The sequence below is a fragment of the Barbus barbus genome, assembly GCF_936440315.1.
Source record: "Barbus barbus genome assembly, chromosome: 2".
In the NCBI taxonomy this organism is placed as follows: Eukaryota; Metazoa; Chordata; class Actinopteri; order Cypriniformes; family Cyprinidae; genus Barbus; species Barbus barbus.
Genome location: NC_136730.1, coordinates 11,065,438 through 11,087,385, shown reverse-complemented (window position 1 = coordinate 11,087,385; position 21,948 = coordinate 11,065,438). Strand labels below are relative to the sequence as shown.

Here is a 21,948-nt window from a genome sequence, read left to right as displayed (position 1 = left end):
TTTTGAGCATAGTTTAGTCATATGCACATCAGAGCAAACAAACACGCTCACCGCTGTGCCCGATTTGAGTGGAGCTAGTCAGAGGCATGAGGAGTAAAGTTTCTCATTTAATATTCCTGCAGCCAACTGAGCTCCATGCTGCCGAGTGACCGCCGCTCCCTCAGGCATCAATAATACAAGAGGAAGTTATTGTTCCGCTGCAGGCAACAGCAACTCAGAATTAAAAGGCTTGTGGGGAGGCTGTGCTAGGCCTTTCACTCAATCCACTCGGGTTTCAGCTGCTGTAGACAGGCCTCAGACAAGAGCGAGATGATTTTGAACATCAGTGAAGGGCCTGATTGTGTGCTGACGGTGGCTTAGGGACACTTTTGTTTTATGACAGCTGTAGGTGACCTGCTGGCTGCCACATAAGTAAAACAATACCCACCAGGACAAGGGTACCGTTTTATGTCAGTGTTGGCACAGGTGAAAATTACCTCATGAGATGTCAGATTGAAGAATAAAATATAGGGCTCATAGTGATTAAATTCTGATTAAAAGTGCTTTATGTAATCTTTTGAGGAAAAACAACTTTTTCATTTGGTTTAATTGAAATAAAATATAAAAATTAGATGATTGATGGGAATACTTGCTTTGGCAACTAAATTAATTAAAATAAGTCTAAGCTGAAGTACTTAAACTGACATAAAAAAGTAGAAATATAAAACAAAAACCTAATAAAATGACAAAAGCACATAAGAAAACAAAAACTTGAACTAAAACGAAAATAAAACCTAATAATTAAAAAATGTATTCAAATTCAAAACAATAATAAGCAAACTATAATAAGTACTACAATAGAATGGAATTAGAAATGTTGCCCTGGAAATTATATGAATGAAAATAAGTTAGAATTTAAATAACTAAACTAAAATTTAAATAAACAAAAAAGCTAAGTAGAAATAATTAAAAAAAAACTAATAAAAACGACAAAATCAGATAACAAAATAATTCAAAGTTAAAATGAAAATAAAAATTATGAAAAGGCTAATACAAAACATTAATAAATAATTTAATAGTATATAAAAATACTGGAATAACACTGGTGCTAAGTGTTATTATAAAACTGAAAATTAGACATGTTGCCTTGGCAACTAATTGAATAAAATAAGTCGAAGTATTAAAATGACTAAAACTAAAATAATAATACAATTTTAATAATAAATAATAAATGAAAGCTAAATAGAAATACAAAATAACAAATAGAAATGACAAAATCACATAACATGGGTAAAATTAAAATGAATGACTTATAAATGAAAACTTATTCAAAATATTAATACATACTATGATATTATATATTTACATATACTGTAGTGTATAAATAATTCTAAGGGACGTAATTGTCATTATCACCATAAATGTCATTATCACTTGGTTATATATATTTTTGGAACATTTCCATCTGTAGACTTTGAAAGAATGATTATATAATTGATTGTTTATTATGCAGCATTATCTGAAAGTGCTATATCTATTGTATATCTACGGTGTCCGTTTTAGCCTCAGTCGAAAGTAATGACCTACCTTTGTAACTCCTTTAATCTTAATTACTATGAAATTGCCTTGCGATACAAGAGTATACCCTCTTAAAGTTCCTTGGCCTTTCTCTTTCCTCATATTACATCCCTGAGCCTCTGGCCTCTCGCTCCAGCACACAGTCAGCTGGCACATGATGGGACGATGTCGCTGAAACATGAAACTGTAGCTTTTGAGGATCCAATTGAATCTCAAAGACTGGGAGGGGGAGCGGATCAAAAAGTGACAAATGCTGAGAGAGAAGGATGTAGAGAGAAGGGCCGAGAAATAACTTGCTCACACTCATGCACAATCCTATTTTCATAGATACTGACAGGATTAAATGGATACAACTGCTTGTAAGTACAAAAAATCATTTGATTTCTATTAGTATATTACAAATGCCTGAATTTTATGTTTTGTTTTGGGGGTTTTTAAGACAAGATACATATAGGTAAGTTTTGCAAAAAAAAAAAGAAAGAAAGCTTTTTACAGTCTAATTTGTAATTTGTAATGAATGCATGAAATTCAAATTTAGTTGTAGCATTTAAATGTATTTTTTTTAGGACAACCCTGAGAAATTCAGGGATTTTTTTTTCTGTTTTTCAATAACTGAAAAACCCCTACTGTATAGTTTAGAAAGTGGCAAACTTTTCTTTGTGAAAGTTTAGCCAAGTGACAGTGGATAGTCATTAAGATTTCATGTGCACTCCACAGTGTGACACTTTACGCTCTGAATGTCTCCGTCAGCTCCTAAAGGAACTCAAATGCAGTCTTACAAAGACAACAAAATGACTTTGTCCGTGCTACCTTGAGGCAATGGAACTTAGGATGGGCAAGTTGGGAATTGTAGTGATTTTGCTTGTACTGGAACAACTATCAGCCATTGCTGGAGGTAAGACAATACTGGCTGTTGTTTGTTTGTATAATGACTCAATTTGTTTCACACTCTAACATTCATGACTGTTTCTCTCATGTTAGAGAGTAAAAAAGAGGACCAGAAGGAGGCGATTTTAAAAGGGCTTGTTGAGATATGGAGGAAGGGTGGAGGATGGAACCCACACAGAGTACAACCACCAGCAGAAAGACAGAAAGATCAACAGATTCATTCCATAGTGAGGAGCATCATGGGAGGCCTCAAATCTCTAGGTGTCCTGCCAAGGAAAAGTGAGAGTCTCCCATCTTTAAACAAAGCCTTTGATAGAAACAGGCTCTCGGGATTCCTGTATAACATCTCCATGTATCTGCAAGAGATGAGCGCAGAGTTAGATGACCGGCAGCAACCTTTTGGTGATGACCAGTTTTGGGAGAACCTGCTCTACTCTCTTCTTCAGACCGGAAGGGAAACGTCGCTCGGATTATGGGATGGGAAGAGTCCTCCGCGACCCACTTTCAGGCTTCAGGATCTGTTTCTGTCGCTCCGGGGCAGCCCACATTGGGATGGACTTCTGGGGTTGGTGCAAAGCATTTTAACCCTCACTGAACGCCAGCCCCAAAAACCCATCTTGACTTTCATTTCCCAGAACTGGAAGACCATCAGTGCTTTGCTCGAAACTGTTCTTCAAGCTGTAGTCAGTGGGACGTACGGCCAGGCCGTCGCAGGTCTACAGGGTTTCATCTGTGTCCTTAAAGGACAAAATGATTGTGCCTTCAACCTGAGCTGGCTTGAGCAGCTCATCAGCTTTATGGAGACCAGGAACTGGAAGCCTGTGGTCAGTCTGCACCCTGTGAGTGTGGAAAATAATCAAAGAGATGCCACACTTTCTACGGGACGTTTTAAACCCTTCCTCGTGCCACCAGAGGTGCTTCGTGAGGAGCAGCTGTTGTTGAACCAATCAGGCACGGATTCGGAGAGCCTTGCTTCAATGCAGGCTCTGCTTCTTCAGGCTTTGTCGAGGTCAAGCGCAGGAGAAAGGGCAGTACAGTTCGCGGAGCGTAATCCTGCCCTCTTGCAGGGCTTGGATAACCTCAGACATGGATTTCTGCACAATGTCGGCCGCAGCGTGTATGGTAATCTGAGAAGAAAAGTGTCACATATGACCAAGGCACTGCTGGATGATGTCAGCAGCATGGTGGGCGAACCACAGTACGGTCACCATGGAAGATGTTCTGTAGGCAAGTAGAGTTCTATCTATCTATCTATCTATCTATCTATCTATCTATCTATCTATCTATCTATCTATCTATCTATCTATCTATCTATCTATCTATCTATCTATCTATCTATCTATCTATCTATCTATCTATCTATCTATCTATCTATCTATCTATCTATCTATCATTTTATTTATCTTTCTACCATTCTGTCTGTCATTCTGTCCATCCATCCATCCATCCATCCATCCATCCATCCATCTAAGCCTTCAAAGTAAAAAACTTCCAAGACTTTAACAAGCCAATATTTAAAATCCTTGACAAACTGCTTATTTAGTTAAAAATTACAGCATCTTTTGATTTACTTTAATTTGCTACTTCAGTTCAAATGAAGAAATTTGATTTTAAAAGGCATTCTCAATTTAATTCAGAATGGTGCACAACTCTGACTGAAATCACAATGTCATTGCTAGTCATTAACCAGATCTTTGTAGCTCTAAATCCTATAGCCTGGATAATCTCCTGTTTCTTTTATGTTGGTAACCGTATACCACTGGTATTATGTGCCCAGCTATGCTGTTACATCAAGGCCAATTGTATAATACAGGGGCCGGCTCTCCATTTTCCTCAGTTAATCAACAGTGTTCTGCGATCATCTGTGATTTGTATATAACTATTCACCCAGAACTTTTCCATTGACTTTTGTTTCTTTGTAAAGGTGACCTCAGGCAGTTAATATTGTGGTAAGTGTCATGAATTAGCAAGACTTTAAACTATTAAACTATAAGTGTATAGTAAAGATTATTGTAACTGAACAGTTTTATTGTCTTCTTTGTACAGGGGAATTAGACATAACTTGACATGGAATGCTCAAGCAATGGGTTTCAGGTCAGACGGTTTACCCAGCAGGCCGTCTTTGATGACCTGCCCCTCTACAGAGGAGGAAACAAGGACTTTGAAACCTCAGCACTCATCTAGAAGACCTAAACTTCACCAGTCCCAGCCAAAAGTCCATGAGCAGAGTGATTCAAACCCCTCAACCTCAGCAGAGATTCTGGAAGCAGCCTGTAATGCCTCTATCCCTGGTCTCACTGGTGTCTCAAATTTTACTGTCTTTCTTTATTGTAATCTTTTTGATGGAGACGATGGCTCACAGGACCTTGAAGTCAACCATTTTGGGGTAGACCTGCACTCGACCTGCTCTGATGCTGCTTGGTACCTCTCAGCAGCGGAGGAAGATTTTCTTTGGGTTCACATTTGCAGCGAATTCTTTGCTCACGAGTTTAACAAAACAGTGTGTGCCAACTCTACATTCTGGCTGCAACATGCACATCAGGTACATTGAGTTCCTTTTAGTTTGTTTCTATGAAAATATTAAAAGGTTAGTTCACCCAAAATTAATGTTCTGCCATCATTTACTCACCAAACCCAAGACATATATCAAAACTTCATTTTTGTCTAGTAATATGCTTTGCTAAGAACTTCATTCGGACAACTTAAAGGCGATTTTCTCAATATTTAGATTTTTTTGCACCCTCAGATTCCAGACTTTCAAATAGTTGTATCTCGGCCAAATATTGTCCGATCCTAACAAACCATACATCAATGGAAATCTTATTTATTCAGCTTTCAGATTATATATAAATCTCAATTTGGAAAAATTTACACTTATGACTGGTTTTGTGGTCCAGGGTCACGTGAGAGTGCTCTGTATGTGTGTTTATATGTGAATTAAAGCTAAATTAATTTGGCTAATTATATTCAGTTGTTGTGTCTCTTCACAAGGACTCTTCATATGGATTTTTTAACAAACTTTTTGGAGCTTCTAAGTTTTAGTTACCTTGACTTCAATCTAGGGACAGAAACCCTTTCAGGTTTCATTAAAAATATCTTTCTTTGTGTTTCAAAGATAAACCAAAGTTTGGATGGAGGAGGATGAGTGATTGATGACAGAATTTTAATTTTTGAGTCAACTATTGCTTTAAAGTTTTCTGTATTAGCAATCAAATTGCTGTGAAATTTTCTCAGGCAGAAGCTACAAGGGATTACCAGTACCTCAACCAATCAAGTATTGATGACCTCTGTCTTCAACTCTTCAACGATGTTTCTGGGGGATCTCCTCCAGATGCCACTGAGGACTGCTTAGCACTGCTAAGCAGCAAAACTCTAACCGCCCAGGATTTTAGAAGGTGTTTTCTGCCCAACAACACAGCCCTTATTGCCTCTTTGTGCGGAAATGATTCGTCTCAAATACTTCAAGATGGGAGCTGGGCAGCCGAGTACTGCTCCAAAGTCATCCCTAATCACTCTTATGGGGCCCCCAAAGACAACTGCGATTACTCGAACTGGAAGGCAGAAAATTTTATGAACACCACCACCCTTGAGATTTGCAGCAGTAAAGCAGGTTTGAAGGATTATATTTGCAAAAACACCACACTGTACCTCACATTGGTTCAAAAACAACCTTCACTCTTAGACTACTGTTTGAACTCTGAAGAGAAGCAGGGAACCAAGTGTGTCCTCCAGAAGCTGTTTGACATGCTGCCAGCGCCATATGACTTCGACGCGTCTCAACTTTGTGTGAACCCCTTGCCCATTCTACAAGACGCTATTCATAAGCTCACTCTATGTGAAGGAGTAGTGGATGAACGCACGGGATGGTTAGCTACAGTGAGCTACGTGCTTAGAGTGTTGGACTTTGTGGTGGGGCTCTCAGCAGGTTTGGAGGAGGGACAACAAGAGGTGCGTCAGAGCCTGGGTCAGGCCATTCTTCTGTCCAGCCTCCAGGACAATGCTTCCTTCTGGGCCACTCTACAGCCCGATGCATCAATAAGTGTCCTTCACACTGTGGGTGTCTTCCTGAAGAGAGAGCAGAACTCCACCTTAAAAGAAGATCTTTTAAGCTGTTTCAGTGTATGTCATGCATTTAAATATTATGTAGTTTCTCATGCTAGTATTTTTTTTATTATATTACCATACATTCAGCTTAATGCATTAAGTTTCATAAGCTTTTCTCCCCAGCAGCCTGTCCTGTGGGATCTCATTCAGAGGGAGGGCAACTCTTCTGCTTTAAGATTTTTAATGCAGGTATTACTCATTCTCTCTGATGGTAAATTATCTAGTCAGTTAAACCCAGGGTTTTCAAGCTTTTTGATGCCACGTAGCCCTATGTGATAATCCCATTACAGAAGACCTATTTTCAAAATATATTCTTAAAATAAAGGTTCTTTATAGGCATCTGTGGTTCCATAAAGAACCTTTAACTTCTACAGAATCTTTCCATTGCACAAAAGGTTCTTTATAGTAGATACACAAAGATAAATGGTTCCTCAAAATTATGAACTCAACATTTGGAATCTTTATTAAGAGTGTATATAAAGACAGCTGTATATATTTTCATGTAAAGACCTATTTTTACTATGTGAGGAAACTAGTACAGTAAGTCTGATTTTATAAAGACAAAATGACTGCAAAATTATCATTGTGCTAAAATCAAGAAATTAGCAATTGGATTTTTTATAATTAATAAAATGATCTTATCATCATTATTATTATATAACACATTATATACTGTATAAGTAAGGTGTATTATATAATAACGGCTTACTTTTTTGCCTACCCCCTAGAACATCTTGCATAACTGAGTTTGAAAACCCTTCAGTTAAACCCAAAATCCCAACATATAAAATATAGATTCCATCCATTTCCATACTATAGTTTCTTAAAGTTATTAAACAAAAAGTTGACGAGTTAAGCCCTTTTACTCACAGGTGTTCCTTGCAAAACTGTACTATTTTGTCAGCACACATTTGTCAATGTCTAATTCTGACATTTATACTATCCAAGGAGTACCTACAGATGCCTAGAGAGAGTATTCGCAGTGTAGTTATGTCGGCGGAAAAAGATGCAGTGAAAAGATTCCTTTCCCATGTTCATCAGAGTTGGGATCAACTTCAAGTGGAAACTATACAGGTAAACAACCAAACAACATGATGGACATCAATTCAGATGTTATTCCAAAACAGTCAGATCTAGTTGATACAGATAAGCTCATAATTTTCATATTTAGTCATATAAAATTCAATGAAAATTATTTTAATAAAATTTAAATGTATTAAATTCTATTTTTAAATTAAAAAATTTAATGAATAAAAAAGCATTCAAATTATACAACTGATCTTTTTTTTTGCAGTGCAACTTTGTAATGAACAGTATATTTATTTTGAGATTTGTTAAAAGATGCAGTTAACAATAATTGATATAGTACCAATATATAATGCATCCCTATTTAGAATAGGCTATACATACTTCTGGTGTCATTCACAGGTCTCTCCAAAAGAACAAGAGGCCATGGAAACCATGACAGCTGCTTTCATTCACAAGTTTCCACGCGTCACACCAGAGCTTTTCATCGACCTCTCCCAGTTTATACCGTACATGTCTGTCTCAGACATTATGACCTTCCCTGCCTCCCTCATGGTCAATGAAAGTGTGTAAGTGGATCGTATCGAAACTATATTTTATGATTTAACCCAGTGTCCTCCTAATTCAATTATTATATTCAATTGCTCCAGACTGTTGGCCATTAGTGATCACAGCTCTGAGATGAAGTCTCCACAAAAACAAGCCTTTATTAAACGCCTGTTGCAGTCCAGCGTAGCTGGAGATGTGCCTTCGTGGCCTCCATACTTCCTCAGCTCCATCCTGCCTCTACTTCCACATCTCCCAGTCAGTCACTTTCAGCAGCTCACATCTCAACAAGTAAGTAATGTCTCATTCAGGAGATCCTGCTTTTTTCTTTTCACTTGCCGAAAGTAACTAGAATGTTTGACAGCTCACGCCCTTAATGGAGATGCTGGGGAACAGCAGTCTGGATGCCACAAGGGGGCACCATGTACTTCGTACGGTGTTCGGCAGAGGAAAGAACTTGACCAGTGACAACATAATGAAGTATAAATTCAGTTCAACATCATATGACATTTGTAAATTTATAAACAAATACAAGACACCATGTTTCTCACAACAGGTTAGGAGTTCTCATATGCTACCTGAACTCTGAGGACATGCAACAGCTGGTGTCTTCTTCGAATCTCTCACCTGTCCTGTGGCAGCAGCTGGCACAATGTGTATCAGAGGGACACATCAGTGGAAATGGCAGAGTGAGCCTTGATTTTTAGGATATTGTGCATTGTGTAATAATATTGAGTGTTATTCATGAAGAGTTCTTTTATCTGCAGCTGTCACATTGGCTTGGGACGGCCCTTAAATCTTTAAATGCCAGTGTCTTGTCAACTTCGGCAATGGCCTCATTACATGGTATGCTGCCACAAATGGGTGCTTCATTTTTGGAGCCGCTGTCCTCAAACGAGTTGTTGGATCTGGTAACTCTGCCGGGTATGCCAACTTTCCCACCTGCTCAGGTAAGCACAGTAGAATGAAAACATTTTAAGTTCCAATGTAGTTTCTTAATTTCAAATTTGAATATAAGGAAGAAGAATTAAACTAATTTTTAACATGAAAACCAAAGTTTGTCAAGACAAACATTGACTGTTGACTTAACAAAGCCTGAAATTGCATAAGCCTTAATGATACTGTATATCAGGGGTGTCCAGTCCTGGCTCTGGAGGGCCAACGTCCTGCAGGATTTAGCTCCAACTTTTTGAACATACTGTATCTACCTGGACGATTCTAGTAATCCGGAAGACCTTGATTATTTTGGTTCAGGCCAGTTTAACTGGACTTGGAGCTAAACTTTGCAGGACAGTGGCCCTCCAGGAACAGGATTAGATGCCTCTGAAATAGATCTCGTGAATTGGACGAAGCCAGTTTCTCAATTTAAAATTTTGTACAACACTGAGAGATTGATATTGTAAATAGTCAGTGTAAATATAGCACACAATTTTGGCTATATATTAAAACTCTTTTCCATTTCTTTTAATGCAGGCATTCCAGATACTGAACAAAATAGCAGAAGAAACACATGTAAGCTATATACCAGTCCAATTATGATGCTTACCTTTAGTGAGTCTTTTGTTCACAGTCTCAATCCTATTTAGTTCAGTGCCAACACACTCTGCAGACTGAAGCCATTGTTTCCGGGTCTGGGGCCTTCTTTCTTGAGAAAGCTGGTTGTACTTGAATCTACACCTGATTGTTGGTGCTGGAGTTTAATGCTGGCTCACCTGCAACCTGCTCATCGAGCGATGGTCCATTTTGCACTCCAACAGGTTTGAACTTCTAGTGCTTAAACTCTGTACAAAACAATCACCATTTCCCCATTTTTCATTTGCGTTTATGCATTAGATTTGGTTTGGTCTGTTGGTGTATAACACATGCTGTTTGTTTGAAGGCTCTGGAAGGCACATCTGCAAATATAACACAGCAGTTGCAATGTCTTCTACCATTTGTCTCCTTGAGGAAATTAATGTCAGATCTAGATGGAGAGACGATCCTTCGTCACATATCTGCATATAAGCATATGTCATGGTCTCACCAACAGGTACAAACCTAATTTCATACCTTTGGTTTTTGGCAAACTTGCTTTTTCTAGTTCACAGACTGTCAGTGTTGCATATCATGCACAAAAATATACAAGTCTTCAGCTAACACTGTCCAGGAAGGTCAGATCTTTTTAATGTTAAATGTATATTTTCACTCAGTAAGCATTTTAAAGAAACTATAGAAGCACTGAATATTCAGCTCTAGCACTCTATACATTACATTCAGTGCCCTGTACTGTTCTTGCCAGATAAAGCTGATCTCAAGTTCTTTGGTGGATTGTTTGTCATGCTTCAAAGGAGCCTTTCAGTAAATTAATAATCTGAGCCGCTCAACTGCCATCAAGCAAATTGATCTTAATGTGGTACAATAACCTCCACAAGGGAATATGAATTAATAATCACCCACATTAAAGAGACCTTGTCTCAGCCAAAAGTGTATCAGATACAACCTTGAGGGCGATCTAGTTTCTCAGACTCACTTGTTGTATTTGACACAACAGGCTCAAATTCTGTTCAAAATGATTCAGCGGACTGTAAACATCACAAGAGAGTCAATACTGTAAGTGATATCTAGCATTACTATACTTTATGATTGTTTACTATGTTGGCTAGCCTCACCTGCCATATTTTTCATTGGAAATGCATGCTGGTCTTAGCTGCATTATAGTCTGGATCTCTAGCACAAATACAGGTACATCTCAAAAAATTTGAATATAATGAAAAAAGTCAGTATTTTTTGTCACTCATTTCAGAAAGTGAAACCCATATATTATACAGATTCATTACACATAGAGTGAAATATTTCAAGCCCTTATTTCATGAAATTTGGATGATTATGGCTTACAGATAATGAAAACCCAAAATTCGGTGTCTCAGAAAATTAGAATATTACATAAGATAAAAAAGGATATTTTAAACAGAAATGTCAGGCTTCTGAAAAGTATGTTCATTTCTATTCACTCAATACTTGGTTGGGCCCTCTTTTGCATGAATTACTGCATCAATGCGGCGTGACATGGAGGTGATCAGCCTGTGGCACTGCTCAGGTGTAATGGAAGCCCAGGTTGTTTTGATAGCGGCCTTCAGGTCATCTGCATTGTTGGGTCTGGTGTCTCTCATCTTCCTCTTGACAATACCCCATAGATTCTCTATGGGGTTCAGGTCAGGCGAGTTTGCTGGCCAATCAAGCACAGTAACACCATGGTCATTGAACCAGCTTTTGGTACCTTTGGCAGTGTACCTTTGGTACTTTGGGCAGGTGCCAAGTCCTGCTGGAAAAGGAAATCAGCATCTCCATAAAGCTTGTCAGCAAGATGGCTGCGTTGACTGTGCACTTCAGAAAACACAGTAGACCAACACCAGCAGATGACATGGCAGCCCAAATCATCACTGACTGTGGAAACTTCACACTGGACTTCAAGCAACATGGATTCTGTGCCTCTCCACTCTTCCTCCAGACTCTGGGACCTTGATTTCCAAATGAAATGCAAAATTTACTTTCATCTGAAAAGAGGACTTTGGATCACTGAGCAACAGTCCAGTTCTTTTTATCCACAGCCCAGGTAAGACGCTTCTGACGTTGTCTCTGGTTCAGAAGTGGCTTGGTAGCCCTTTTCCTGAAGACGTCTGAGCACGGTGACTCTTGATGCACTGACTCCAGCAGTCCACTCCTTGTGAAGCTCTCCCAAGTGTTTGAATCGGCTTTGCTTGACAGTATTCTCAAGCTTGCAGTCATCCCTGTTGCTTGTGCACCGTTTCCTACCCAAATTCTTCCTTCCAGTCAACTTTGCATTTAATATGCTTTGATACAGCACTCCTTGAACAGCCACCCCTTTCAGTAATGACCCTCTGTGATTTACCCCATTGCCAAGTCAGCAGTCTTCTCCATTATTGTGGTTTCAAAGAACAAGAGATACCCTGAATTTATACTGTATGGATATAATTTATTGAAACTGAAATGCAAATATTCTAATATTTTGAGATACTGATTTTTGACTTTCATCAGCTGTAAGCTCTAATCATCAAAATTAAAACAAAAAAACTTTTGAAGTGTTTTACTTTACATGTAATGAATCTAAAATATATGAAAGTTTCACTTCATATATGAAAAAATGAACTTTTTCACTATATTCAAATTTTTTGAGATGTACCTGTATACGTATATATATGTATATGTTCCTCCATTGTTTTTTATATTTGTGTTGTTTTCAAATTTAATAAACATTCATACAATTTTTTTCACTGAAGAGATTTAGGTCGCATTGCTGGTGGCGTGAGCTGTGAATGGCTGAAACTTTGGGGAAATGAGTCAGACTTTTCTGAATTGTTGCAATTCATCACTAAGTTGCCAGGAGGACTTAGACCTGGATTGGTAAGAATATGAGAAGTCTTATTAATATACATATTAACATTAAAAGCCTTTGCTGTTCAAATGCAAAATGCAGAGATTATAATATTCTGATTAAGTAACATTGTTTAACATAGCTCATGGCACTTTTGTTGCCTATGTTCCTCACCAATAATGTATACAGCATAACTTAGTGTGAAAGGGAGGTTTTTAGCCTGTCTGTGGGAAATAAACAACATCGATGTTATGTTTCAACAGAGGAAATGCATTGTGGTGGAGCTACGGAAACGGCCTGATATTGATCTAAATGATCTGGACCCCTCGTTTACTGCAAGATTACCGTAAGATCAGCGGTTGTCGATCCAGATTCTCATTTGTTTGTTCTTTTACATACATGGTACTACTATTGTATTTTGTGTCTCAGGCTGACCATGGTGGAGCACCTCTCTAACTCCTCACTCGTTCGTGTACTGGACTATGTTCGACAACACTTTATTGACTTTCTACAGCTTCCCCAACACAAGCAAACGGCCCTAGCAGAGAAAGCTATCGATGTACTCGTAAGCACAAAATCATTGTGGATTTTCAACATTTCATGACTGAGGTCAATGCAGTGGAACATTTCATTAAACTTTCACAGTGACCCAGATGAACTAATAGCTCATATTTTCACCAATTTTTTGTTTTGATTTTTATTTTTTAGAAAAAAAACAACCTTAATTGAAATTTAGTTTTACTGTTGCAGAATGCTGAAAATTCCAAAAATGTGGATTATATGGATGTGGTTTGGTATTTAATTTAATTTAATTAAATTTTTTTGTTGCAATGCAAAACTGAATTTTTGCAATCATTACTCCAGTCTTCAGTGTAACATGATCCTTTATAAATCATCCTAATATGCTTTGATGCTCAAGAAAACATTAATATTATCAATGTTGAAAACAGTTGTGCTGCTTAGTATGTTTTTGGAAACCATAATCCTATTTTCCAGGATTATTTGATGAATAGAAAGTTCAAAAGAAAAAAAAAAACCAAACATTAATTTTGTAACATTATGAATAACATTATGAATAAATTTAATGCATCGGTCTTTAATTTCTTAAAAAATACCTCTTATGGTTCCTAGACTTCCTAGATCCTAGAACTCAAATACGCCAAATAATCAGATTGTGCAGACTTACATAATACATATTGTTAAAATTCAAAATCCTTTTGTCTCCACTGATAGGGCATCGCTGAAAATGGCCTCGTCGGGGCCTCCATGGATATGCTTGGTCCTTTTCTGCCCTTCTTGGACAGGGATGTGTTAGCTCACATAGACCGAGAGGCTCTGAAACTGCGACTGGAGGAACTGAAACAATATTGCCTGCCCTCTGACACCTTCAGACAAATAGCAGCTTTGCTCACAGAGAGAAGCATGCTGGGGTGAGACAAAGTCATTCCATTTTCATTCTGTTGATAACCTCTTTGTTATGACTGCAACTGCAAATTGTAGTTCCACACAGCAAGCAAAAAACAAATTGCATTTGAATTGGGAATTTGACAAAGCCCCTATTGTTTGCAACAGAGATCCGAAAACATGGACGGTTGGGGATGTTGAGCATGTGGGTAGACTTCTGTTCACCCTTTCGCCTCAGCAAATAAGATCTCTGCCACTGGTAAGGGAAACACAGGCCTTTCCATTCAGCTAAAGCTCAATATTGTGCAGGATATCATCACGCTGAACATATTCCTTCTTCCATCAAGGGTGATTTAGGTAAAGACACAGTTGAGCAGGTCCTGATGAGCCAGTGGCTTTGGAAAAGCAGCGAATTGGGAAAGGCTTGTTTGGACCTGAAAGGACTACGAGAAAAGATGAACGGTCTCACCCACAGGATCGTTAAAGGTCGATGGTGGATGAGAAGAGGTGAGTTGTGTGCTGTATTCATTTACGGAAACCATTAGATATTATTTATGACTTCTTCAGATAGGTAAATCATATATTGTTTCCCACTAGGGCCCATTCCAAGCTGTGCAGACATTAAAGGGACGTTTCCATCGGCCTGGAGGTCTTATCAGCTGAATCGAATGAAGAGGAAGGAGCTGAAGACATGTGTTGAGTTCATCGGTCAGGATGACACACTTGACGTGGAGCAACGTGAAGCACTTTGGATGGAACTCAGACCAGTTAAGCTATACTTCTGCTTGACCAAATGTTGTTGATCATTGATTATAAAATGTTTTATCTCATATTACAACCATTATTTTAGGTGTATAAACCAGTGAAGCAGCTTAAACCAGAACAGGTGTTGGAACTGGGTTGTATAGTGACAGAGATGGGAGAAAGAGAGCTACAGGCTGTCAACTTGTCCGATCTGGCTGTGGTGGCCCATCTTGGGGACCTCGATGGGTGGAACATAAAGAAAGTATGTTTTTAGTTGTTCGGATTAGCCTTAAGTCCTAAATAGGAAAGATACATGTAGTTATTTTTTTTTAAACAGATGAGAGCAGTTGTCCTTGGTATAATGAAGAGACTTAAACAAAAGCCTGAAGAACTTGGTGTGGTGGAGCTTGTTTCCTTAGGACATCTGCTCTGTGGCTTCAGTTCCTCTGAAATTTCTCATTTAGACCCGTTCAACCTGAGGTCAGGGGTGAAAATCAGTTTACACAATTCAAAATACAAAACAATTCACCCCAAAACCATTGAAAGCATTGTGTTTGTGTCCATTAGTGTGGCCGCTTTGTTTCTGGGGGAGATGGTACTACCGTGTTCTGAGCAGCAGACCGAGGCACTGACGTCACGCCTATCCAGTCCTCTGGGCTTTGGTCCAGTCAGCAGCTGGGGCGCTGAGGTCTTCACTGAGATTGGAACTTTGGCAGGTACTGATGGTGGATTCGATTACAATGAGTTCAATGGACAATATGCACATGCCAAATTGGGCAGGCTTACAAAAAGAATTAAAAAAAAACTGATTCTGTGTCCTCAGCTGGGCTGGAGGATATGGTATTGTCTGCACTGATAAAAGAACAAGTGGAAGGACTTACACCAGCAGCAATAACCCTGATATCTCCAAGAAAATTCGCTGTGAGTGATGGATATCTATGTTTTCATTCATTCTTTTTCACTTTCTATCCTCCTGTTAATCATAAGACCTCAATATTTTACTAACTGTCTAAAGGCACGGTCACATGTGTAAGTTCCACACATTTCGCCCAAAGAAGGTATCCAACGGGTGGATGAAGGTTTCCTGCGTGTTTGGTCTTTTCAATGCGCAAAGTTATTTAATTTAAATTAAACTCTAATCTGACTACATTTTATTATTTAATCTGACTCCATTTTATTATAACCTCGAATTTAGGTTGAAATGCAAATTGGTTGTTTGTCTATTTCTAATTAGCGTTCTTCTGGTATTTGATTATTCTAGTTAACTCTTTACTTTATATTTACTCGTTCATTCGGGCGCTCATGTCTCTAACAAGGAACGTAATCTACTAGAGTCAATAATTACAGAGTAAAACAGAATAAAATCAAATGTAACTATTTATTATCAGTCAGGTAAATACTGTATGTATTATGCCAATTACATAGCCAATTCAGAGATATCATATCATATCAATACAAAACATCAAATTCTCAAAGATAAATCTATGAGTAAAAGATGCATACCTGACTTTATAGAAATACATAGTGTGAAGTATAGAGACACACCATACCTGGGCTACTGGCTACAGAATCGCCCTGATCCTTTTGCAACATTTCCTTAAGTACTTTAGACTGAAGATTACGCTTATATTCATGTTGGTCATGCACTTTTGACTGGCTGTTTAAAAAACAGTTTATCATCAACCATTGTCAATAGTGTAGTATTTTTGAAGCACAGCTCAAACAGAAGTCACTTTCAAACCAGTCAGATTTCTTCTGGGGAAATGTGCTGAATCTGTGTGACAAATATGAAAGTGTAGCAAAATTGGGAAACTTTTACGCCTAATTGATATTGACTGGTTTTGTCTGTGTGACAAACTTGAACCTGTTGCAGAATCTGCATAGGGAAATCTTTCACCTTTTCACCTCAGTCATTCCAGTCATTGAAATGGCTAGATTTCACCTGTAGAAGAACAGTAAATGTGACCAAACCTTTAGAGAGTTTATACGTTAAAACAGGCTCAGAAAATTTGCATCTTTCAATTCTTCTACTTTATAGCTCCCCTGCTATAGCCATAGGCATTCAGACAGGCACTTTTTGTTGTGGTTCCACATTACGATGCTGTACATTCGGTTTAAAATAACCCCACTTTTAAAAACGTCTCCAAAAAAAGATGCATTTTTGTTGTTAAATGCAATAACACTGCTCTTATGCAAATATGCCCTAAGAAAAGCTTCTGAACAAGATCATGTGAACCCTAAACCAGCATAGTTGTGTGCAGGTCATCCAGATTAGGTCAGTTACTTGAGTGGTGGGCTGTTGAAGCAATCTATCGACTAGCCTAGTTGATTTTGAAAATATGTTCACTGTAAAAGATCCCCAGTGAAGGCATCATTGGCACAAAACCTCAGCAAAGACCATGATGAAAAACACCATGTTGGTTTGTCTGGCCTGAGGAGAACTGGCCCCCCCGAGCAAGCCTGGTTTCTACCAAGGTTTTTTTTCTCCATTTCTGTCGCCTTTGGCTTGCTTATTTGGGGACACTTAATTTTGGGGAATATGAACGACTTGATTGCAGAGACACTATTTGAAGAGAATTGAACATAGCTGGATGTTGATGACATCACTGAATCAACAATGAACTGACTGACTGTTTACTTTTGTCCTCTTTTTAGAGCTACTTTACTGCATAACACACTGATGACACTGTTGTCCTGTTTAACAATGTAAAGTTGCTTTGACAATATGTATTGTATAAAGTGCTATATATAAATAAGGGTGAAGTGACTCGCTTTTGACAATTCTTCATAGAAATGTTTGTGTGCAGTCTGTTTTGAAAAATGTTGTGTTTATGAGAATAGTATTAGTAGCCTTCAGTTTGAAAGAAATCAGTAAAACATTACATCAAATCAGTCTCAGTTATTTTTCAAGGCAACGGGTTTCCTCAATTTAATTAATTCATTTAATTTAACAATTTTACAATTTTAAGTAATCTCAATTTAATGAATTTAAGTTAGTCCAACTTAAAATAAAAAGTGACCACAACACATTTTCTTTTGTTTATTTGTTAATGCAACTCAGAATTGTCAAGTTCACTTAACTTTTTTCTTTTAATTATACATGAATTCATTTACTTAACAATTTTAAGGAAACGGATTTCCTAAATTTAAGTAAAGTCAACTGATTGCTTTTTTACAGTGAGTTTTGAATATCATTAGTGCATATCACTGTAAAAAAAAGTTGAGCCAACTTAAAATTTTAAGGCAACCAGCTTCAGCAGATTTTTGAGTTTCCTCAACTTGTTGTTTTAAGTTTATACAACAAAAAGTTGAGAATCCCCTACAAAAATAAGTTGAATGAACTAAAAAATCTGCTGAAGTTGGCTCAACTTTTTTTTTTTTTTTTTTACAGTGTACTAATAAGAATTTGTAGTGGCCTTTAAAGAGCCATTTGTGTTTCTCTGGATGACTTATCTTAAATTTACATCCAACAATCTTTGCAAGGAAGACCCCAAATTGTTGCCAAGGTCAGACATGTTTCTCATTATTTCAGGTGGTATTCAGTGCCACGCAGCTGTCTTGGCTGAGCTCTGAACAAGCGTGTGCCGTGACAGAGGAGCAGTGGGCGGAATTAGACAATGAACAAAGACAAGCACTTGGCATGGCCCAGTATGAAGGCGAATTAATGCTTGAGCACAGAGGTGAGCGGTATTTTGGATGTCATTATTTGGATTCTTAACTAAATATGCTTTGGTAGCTGAAAAGAATTGCATGTAGTAATTGTTGATGTGTATTAGTTTGTCATTTTACTATAAAAATATATTTATCTCTGCAGGCAGGAACCAGGCTCCATCCTTATGGTTTGCCGGCAGCTTCAGAAAATGTTTATTACTTTTTGTCTGTACATTGTGGATACTGTTATAAAGATTATAACCTGAGGCTTTTGTTTCTCTTTATTGAATTCTTACATTTATAATTAAATGCCAACTCAAATGCAAAACTAATACTTTAAGCATTATTTGAGAGTTCAAATAGCTGATAAAACAGTACAATAATCCACACGACTCTACAAGAGAAAACAGTCTAAACAGATATGACGTGAGAGGACAACAGGGGATGGACTTTTTCACCGGAGGAAGTGTTATGGAGTTATATTTTTGCCAGAAGCAATGGTTTAAAGTTAAAATGGCATAATGATGGATTTCTTACAAGCATACAGCTTTTTGCTTAAGACATTAATTAATTAATGGACTGGAGTGGTGTGGATTACTTGTGAATTCCTGTGTTGTTTTTATCAGCTGTTTAGACTCTCATTCTGACGGCACCCATTCACTGCAGAGCATCCATTGGTGAGCAAGTGATGTAATGCAGAATTTCTCCAATCTGTTCAGATCAAGAAACAAACTCAAGTGAATTTTCCGCTGTGGGTGTTAACTATTCCTTTAAGGACACTAAATACATTTCCCCAATAAAACAGATATCAAGCAGTGTTTGGACAACATTGTTTAGGCAATTCACTTTTTATACTGCATGTCAAATATTTTGAGCTTGTTGCCTTTAAATGAAAAAAAGAGTGGACTCTACACAAGAAAGTACAGAGATCTAATTTGAACCAATGAATAAAGCATCTCTGTATGCACAATATCCACCATGCCACAAAGTCTTCAACTCTTGCATGGTTCTGTAGCTATACACAAATTAATCAGTTCAATAATGCTCAAATAAACCAACCATATTCTAACTTATTCTGTAGACCATATGATGGTGCATTAATTTAGTTTACGTCCAAGACTTTTGCAAACAAATCTAATAAGAATGTCTCCTTCCATAATTGCAGAGACAACTGCAGCTTTTGGGCTAAGAAGCAAAAGCTTTTCGAAAAGTTTCTAATGCATTCATAATGAAATAGTTACAGCTAACAAACTACATAATACATAATGAGCTGTCAGTCCATTACATTGCCCTTCACAAAGACTACTGACAAATAAAACATAGCTTGACCTTTAGTCATCAAACCAACGATGCTTGAATATTACCATAATGACAAGCAAGCCGGGAAATGTGAAATATACGCTTTGAAACGTGATCCCGCTTGACTTGACTTCAGGAGCTTCATTAGCTGGATCATTAATTCAGCTGTGGGTAGATGCTCCCACTCTAATTAATGGGCGCTCGAGAGAGGACGCATTTACATTGCAACTTGAAGGACTGCTTTGCTTCATCGAGTGGTAAGACGGCTGTTATGCTTAATATTAAAATTAACATATTTAAATTTTCTAAAATGCTCAGAGAGTTTCGTGATCACGTTTATGATAAAATGAAGAAGAACATAAAATCCAACACACGTTTTGGGGTTTTATGTGAACTGCGCATGCGCGACTAAATACATTTTTTTTTTTTATTTTTTTTTTTTTTTTTATTTAAATGTTTTATTTTGTTTTTGTGTGTGCAAAAGGTAGCGTGAAAATGCATAGTACGGAATACAACAACATTGCATTGTAGTATACATGCATACAATACAAAACAAAGTTTATATGGAACGTACCATTGTAGTTCTTTGCAAAATATTTCGATTTTATTTAACTATAGAAGCTCTAAAAGAAAAATATGAAGTGGAGAATGAGCAATGAGCTTTAATTTTGATTACAATAATAGTATTTTATGTTAAATTGACAGATCATATATCTAGTATATTTTACATATCCAGGTGCCTCATTTTAGTTAAATGTTAACTTTAATTTGAATAAACACAAACCTTCAAGCTTGTAATAAAGTATAAAAATCACACCCTTTCGATATTTATATTCTAATAATTTTGCATCTCGGTGAATGGCATTCGTGTTCTATATTTCGTTTATAATCTTTAATCGTGCTTTTGAAGTAAACTGCGCAGGTGCAGCCAGCAGATGGCGCACGCAAATCATGCACGCGCGCTCAAGTGGACGCGTCTTGACGTCGCATCTCATCGCGTCAATCTGTGACGTATTTCCTGAGAAGCAGTGCGTGGACCGCCTCTCCAGTCCAGTCCCTGGATAGAGGTGTTTTTTTTATTAATTTGTTTATTTACTTGATTTTTGCCGTTTTGAAAGGTTCCAGCATGCTTCCGTAACTATGTCTGCGTGTCGGTCCGGAGGTGGCTCAGACGAACCGCGTCTCAGTGATGCTTTAGCGTCGCGTTCCCGTGCGACAGAGCACGCAAACCTATCGCAAAGTTTCCCTATTGTGCTGCAGATGAGTGCGCGTGGGCTTTAGGACACTCGAGCTTGTCCTCTTGACAACACTAACGTTACTTCATCGGTGTCTTGAGTTTAGTTTGTTTTCAGTCGAACACGGAGGAGGTGTCCAAGGAAACGGAAGATTCGAAGCTGATGCTGTTGAGGTAAGAAGTTGTGTCTTGTGTTGAACTTGTTACATACTAATAATAGCCTACAAACTTATGTGAACCTCTGATAAAATTATTATTCTATAGACTAGACTTATCTAAAAAGACAGTTACACAGCGCTATAAACACATGTAGCTTGTGTTCCCCTAAATGGTAACACTTTATAATAAGGTGTTATTTGTTAACATTAATGTATTAACTAACACGAATGAACAATGCATTTATTACACTATTTATTAGTTCATGTTTGTTCAGTGCGTTAACTAATGTAACTTGTGATTTTAATAATGCATTAGTAAATGCTGAAATGAACTAAAATTTAATAAATGCTGTAGAAGTATTGTTCATTCTTGGTTGATGTTAACTAATGAACCTGGTTGTAAAGTGTTACCATTTAATTCCAGTGGATAACAGTTGGATTCATATTTTGTTATTAATTTCTAAGACCGACAACACAAACATTTCTCATAGTTAAGTGTACCCCCCCTCCCCTTTTTTTTTTATTTTATTTTTTTTTATTTTTTTTAAATAATAGATATTGAACACTTGTGTGCTTACCCTGCTAGTGTGAACACAAATTTGCACACTTAAATCCTTGTGTGTGTAAATTTTACTTTATTTATTTGTCTAGCAGTGTTATTTAATGGTATTGTCGTCATTTTCAACACTTGTATTCTTGCGCATTTAAGAAAAAAACTTTGATACCGATTATCAAAAGTTATCACAAAAATGCCTCAGACAAGTTAGTTTGTTTGCAGGTGCCACTTGGGTGGTTGTTGTTGAAGTGTGGATGCTCCGTGTTGTCTATTATCAGCGGATGCTCTCTGTTTTGTTCTGTTGTGAAGTAGAGTATTCAACATATTTTATAAGTTTTATAACTTCATGCATGAAGTGCATGGATTCCCATGTCAAAGTTAATGTTTGTTTCCTTTTTTCCCTGGTGTT

At 37.5% G+C, this 21,948-nt stretch overlaps 2 protein-coding genes across 2 annotated transcripts in view; both read left to right on the top strand.

Annotated features, from left to right (window-relative positions):
* Nucleotides 1–2,388: 2,388 nt before the first annotated feature.
* On the top strand, nucleotides 2,389–20,656 carry LOC306881065 (stereocilin-like; the record flags this gene model as incomplete). The annotated part of the gene is made up of 25 exons (XM_079434965.1): nucleotides 2,389–2,452; nucleotides 2,539–3,676; nucleotides 4,492–4,987; nucleotides 5,680–6,564; nucleotides 6,676–6,738; nucleotides 7,498–7,623; nucleotides 7,978–8,144; nucleotides 8,226–8,412; nucleotides 8,486–8,601; nucleotides 8,678–8,810; nucleotides 8,889–9,071; nucleotides 10,652–10,710; nucleotides 12,399–12,522; nucleotides 12,757–12,839; nucleotides 12,923–13,058; nucleotides 13,727–13,923; nucleotides 14,066–14,156; nucleotides 14,245–14,404; nucleotides 14,495–14,664; nucleotides 14,748–14,903; nucleotides 14,979–15,121; nucleotides 15,209–15,357; nucleotides 15,465–15,562; nucleotides 18,174–18,321; nucleotides 20,502–20,656. 25 exons carry the CDS (start codon nucleotides 2,389–2,391, stop codon nucleotides 20,654–20,656), a joined length of 5,427 nt encoding a protein of 1,808 aa, XP_079291091.1.
* The window catches only part of LOC306882429 (furin-1-like), a 106,469-nt gene continuing 105,108 nt past the window's right edge, over nucleotides 20,588–21,948 (top strand). Inside the window, exon 1 of the mRNA XM_079437037.1 lies at nucleotides 20,588–20,999. The gene's annotated coding sequence lies outside the window, so the exon portion shown is untranslated. The remainder of the gene's footprint in view (nucleotides 21,000–21,948) is intronic.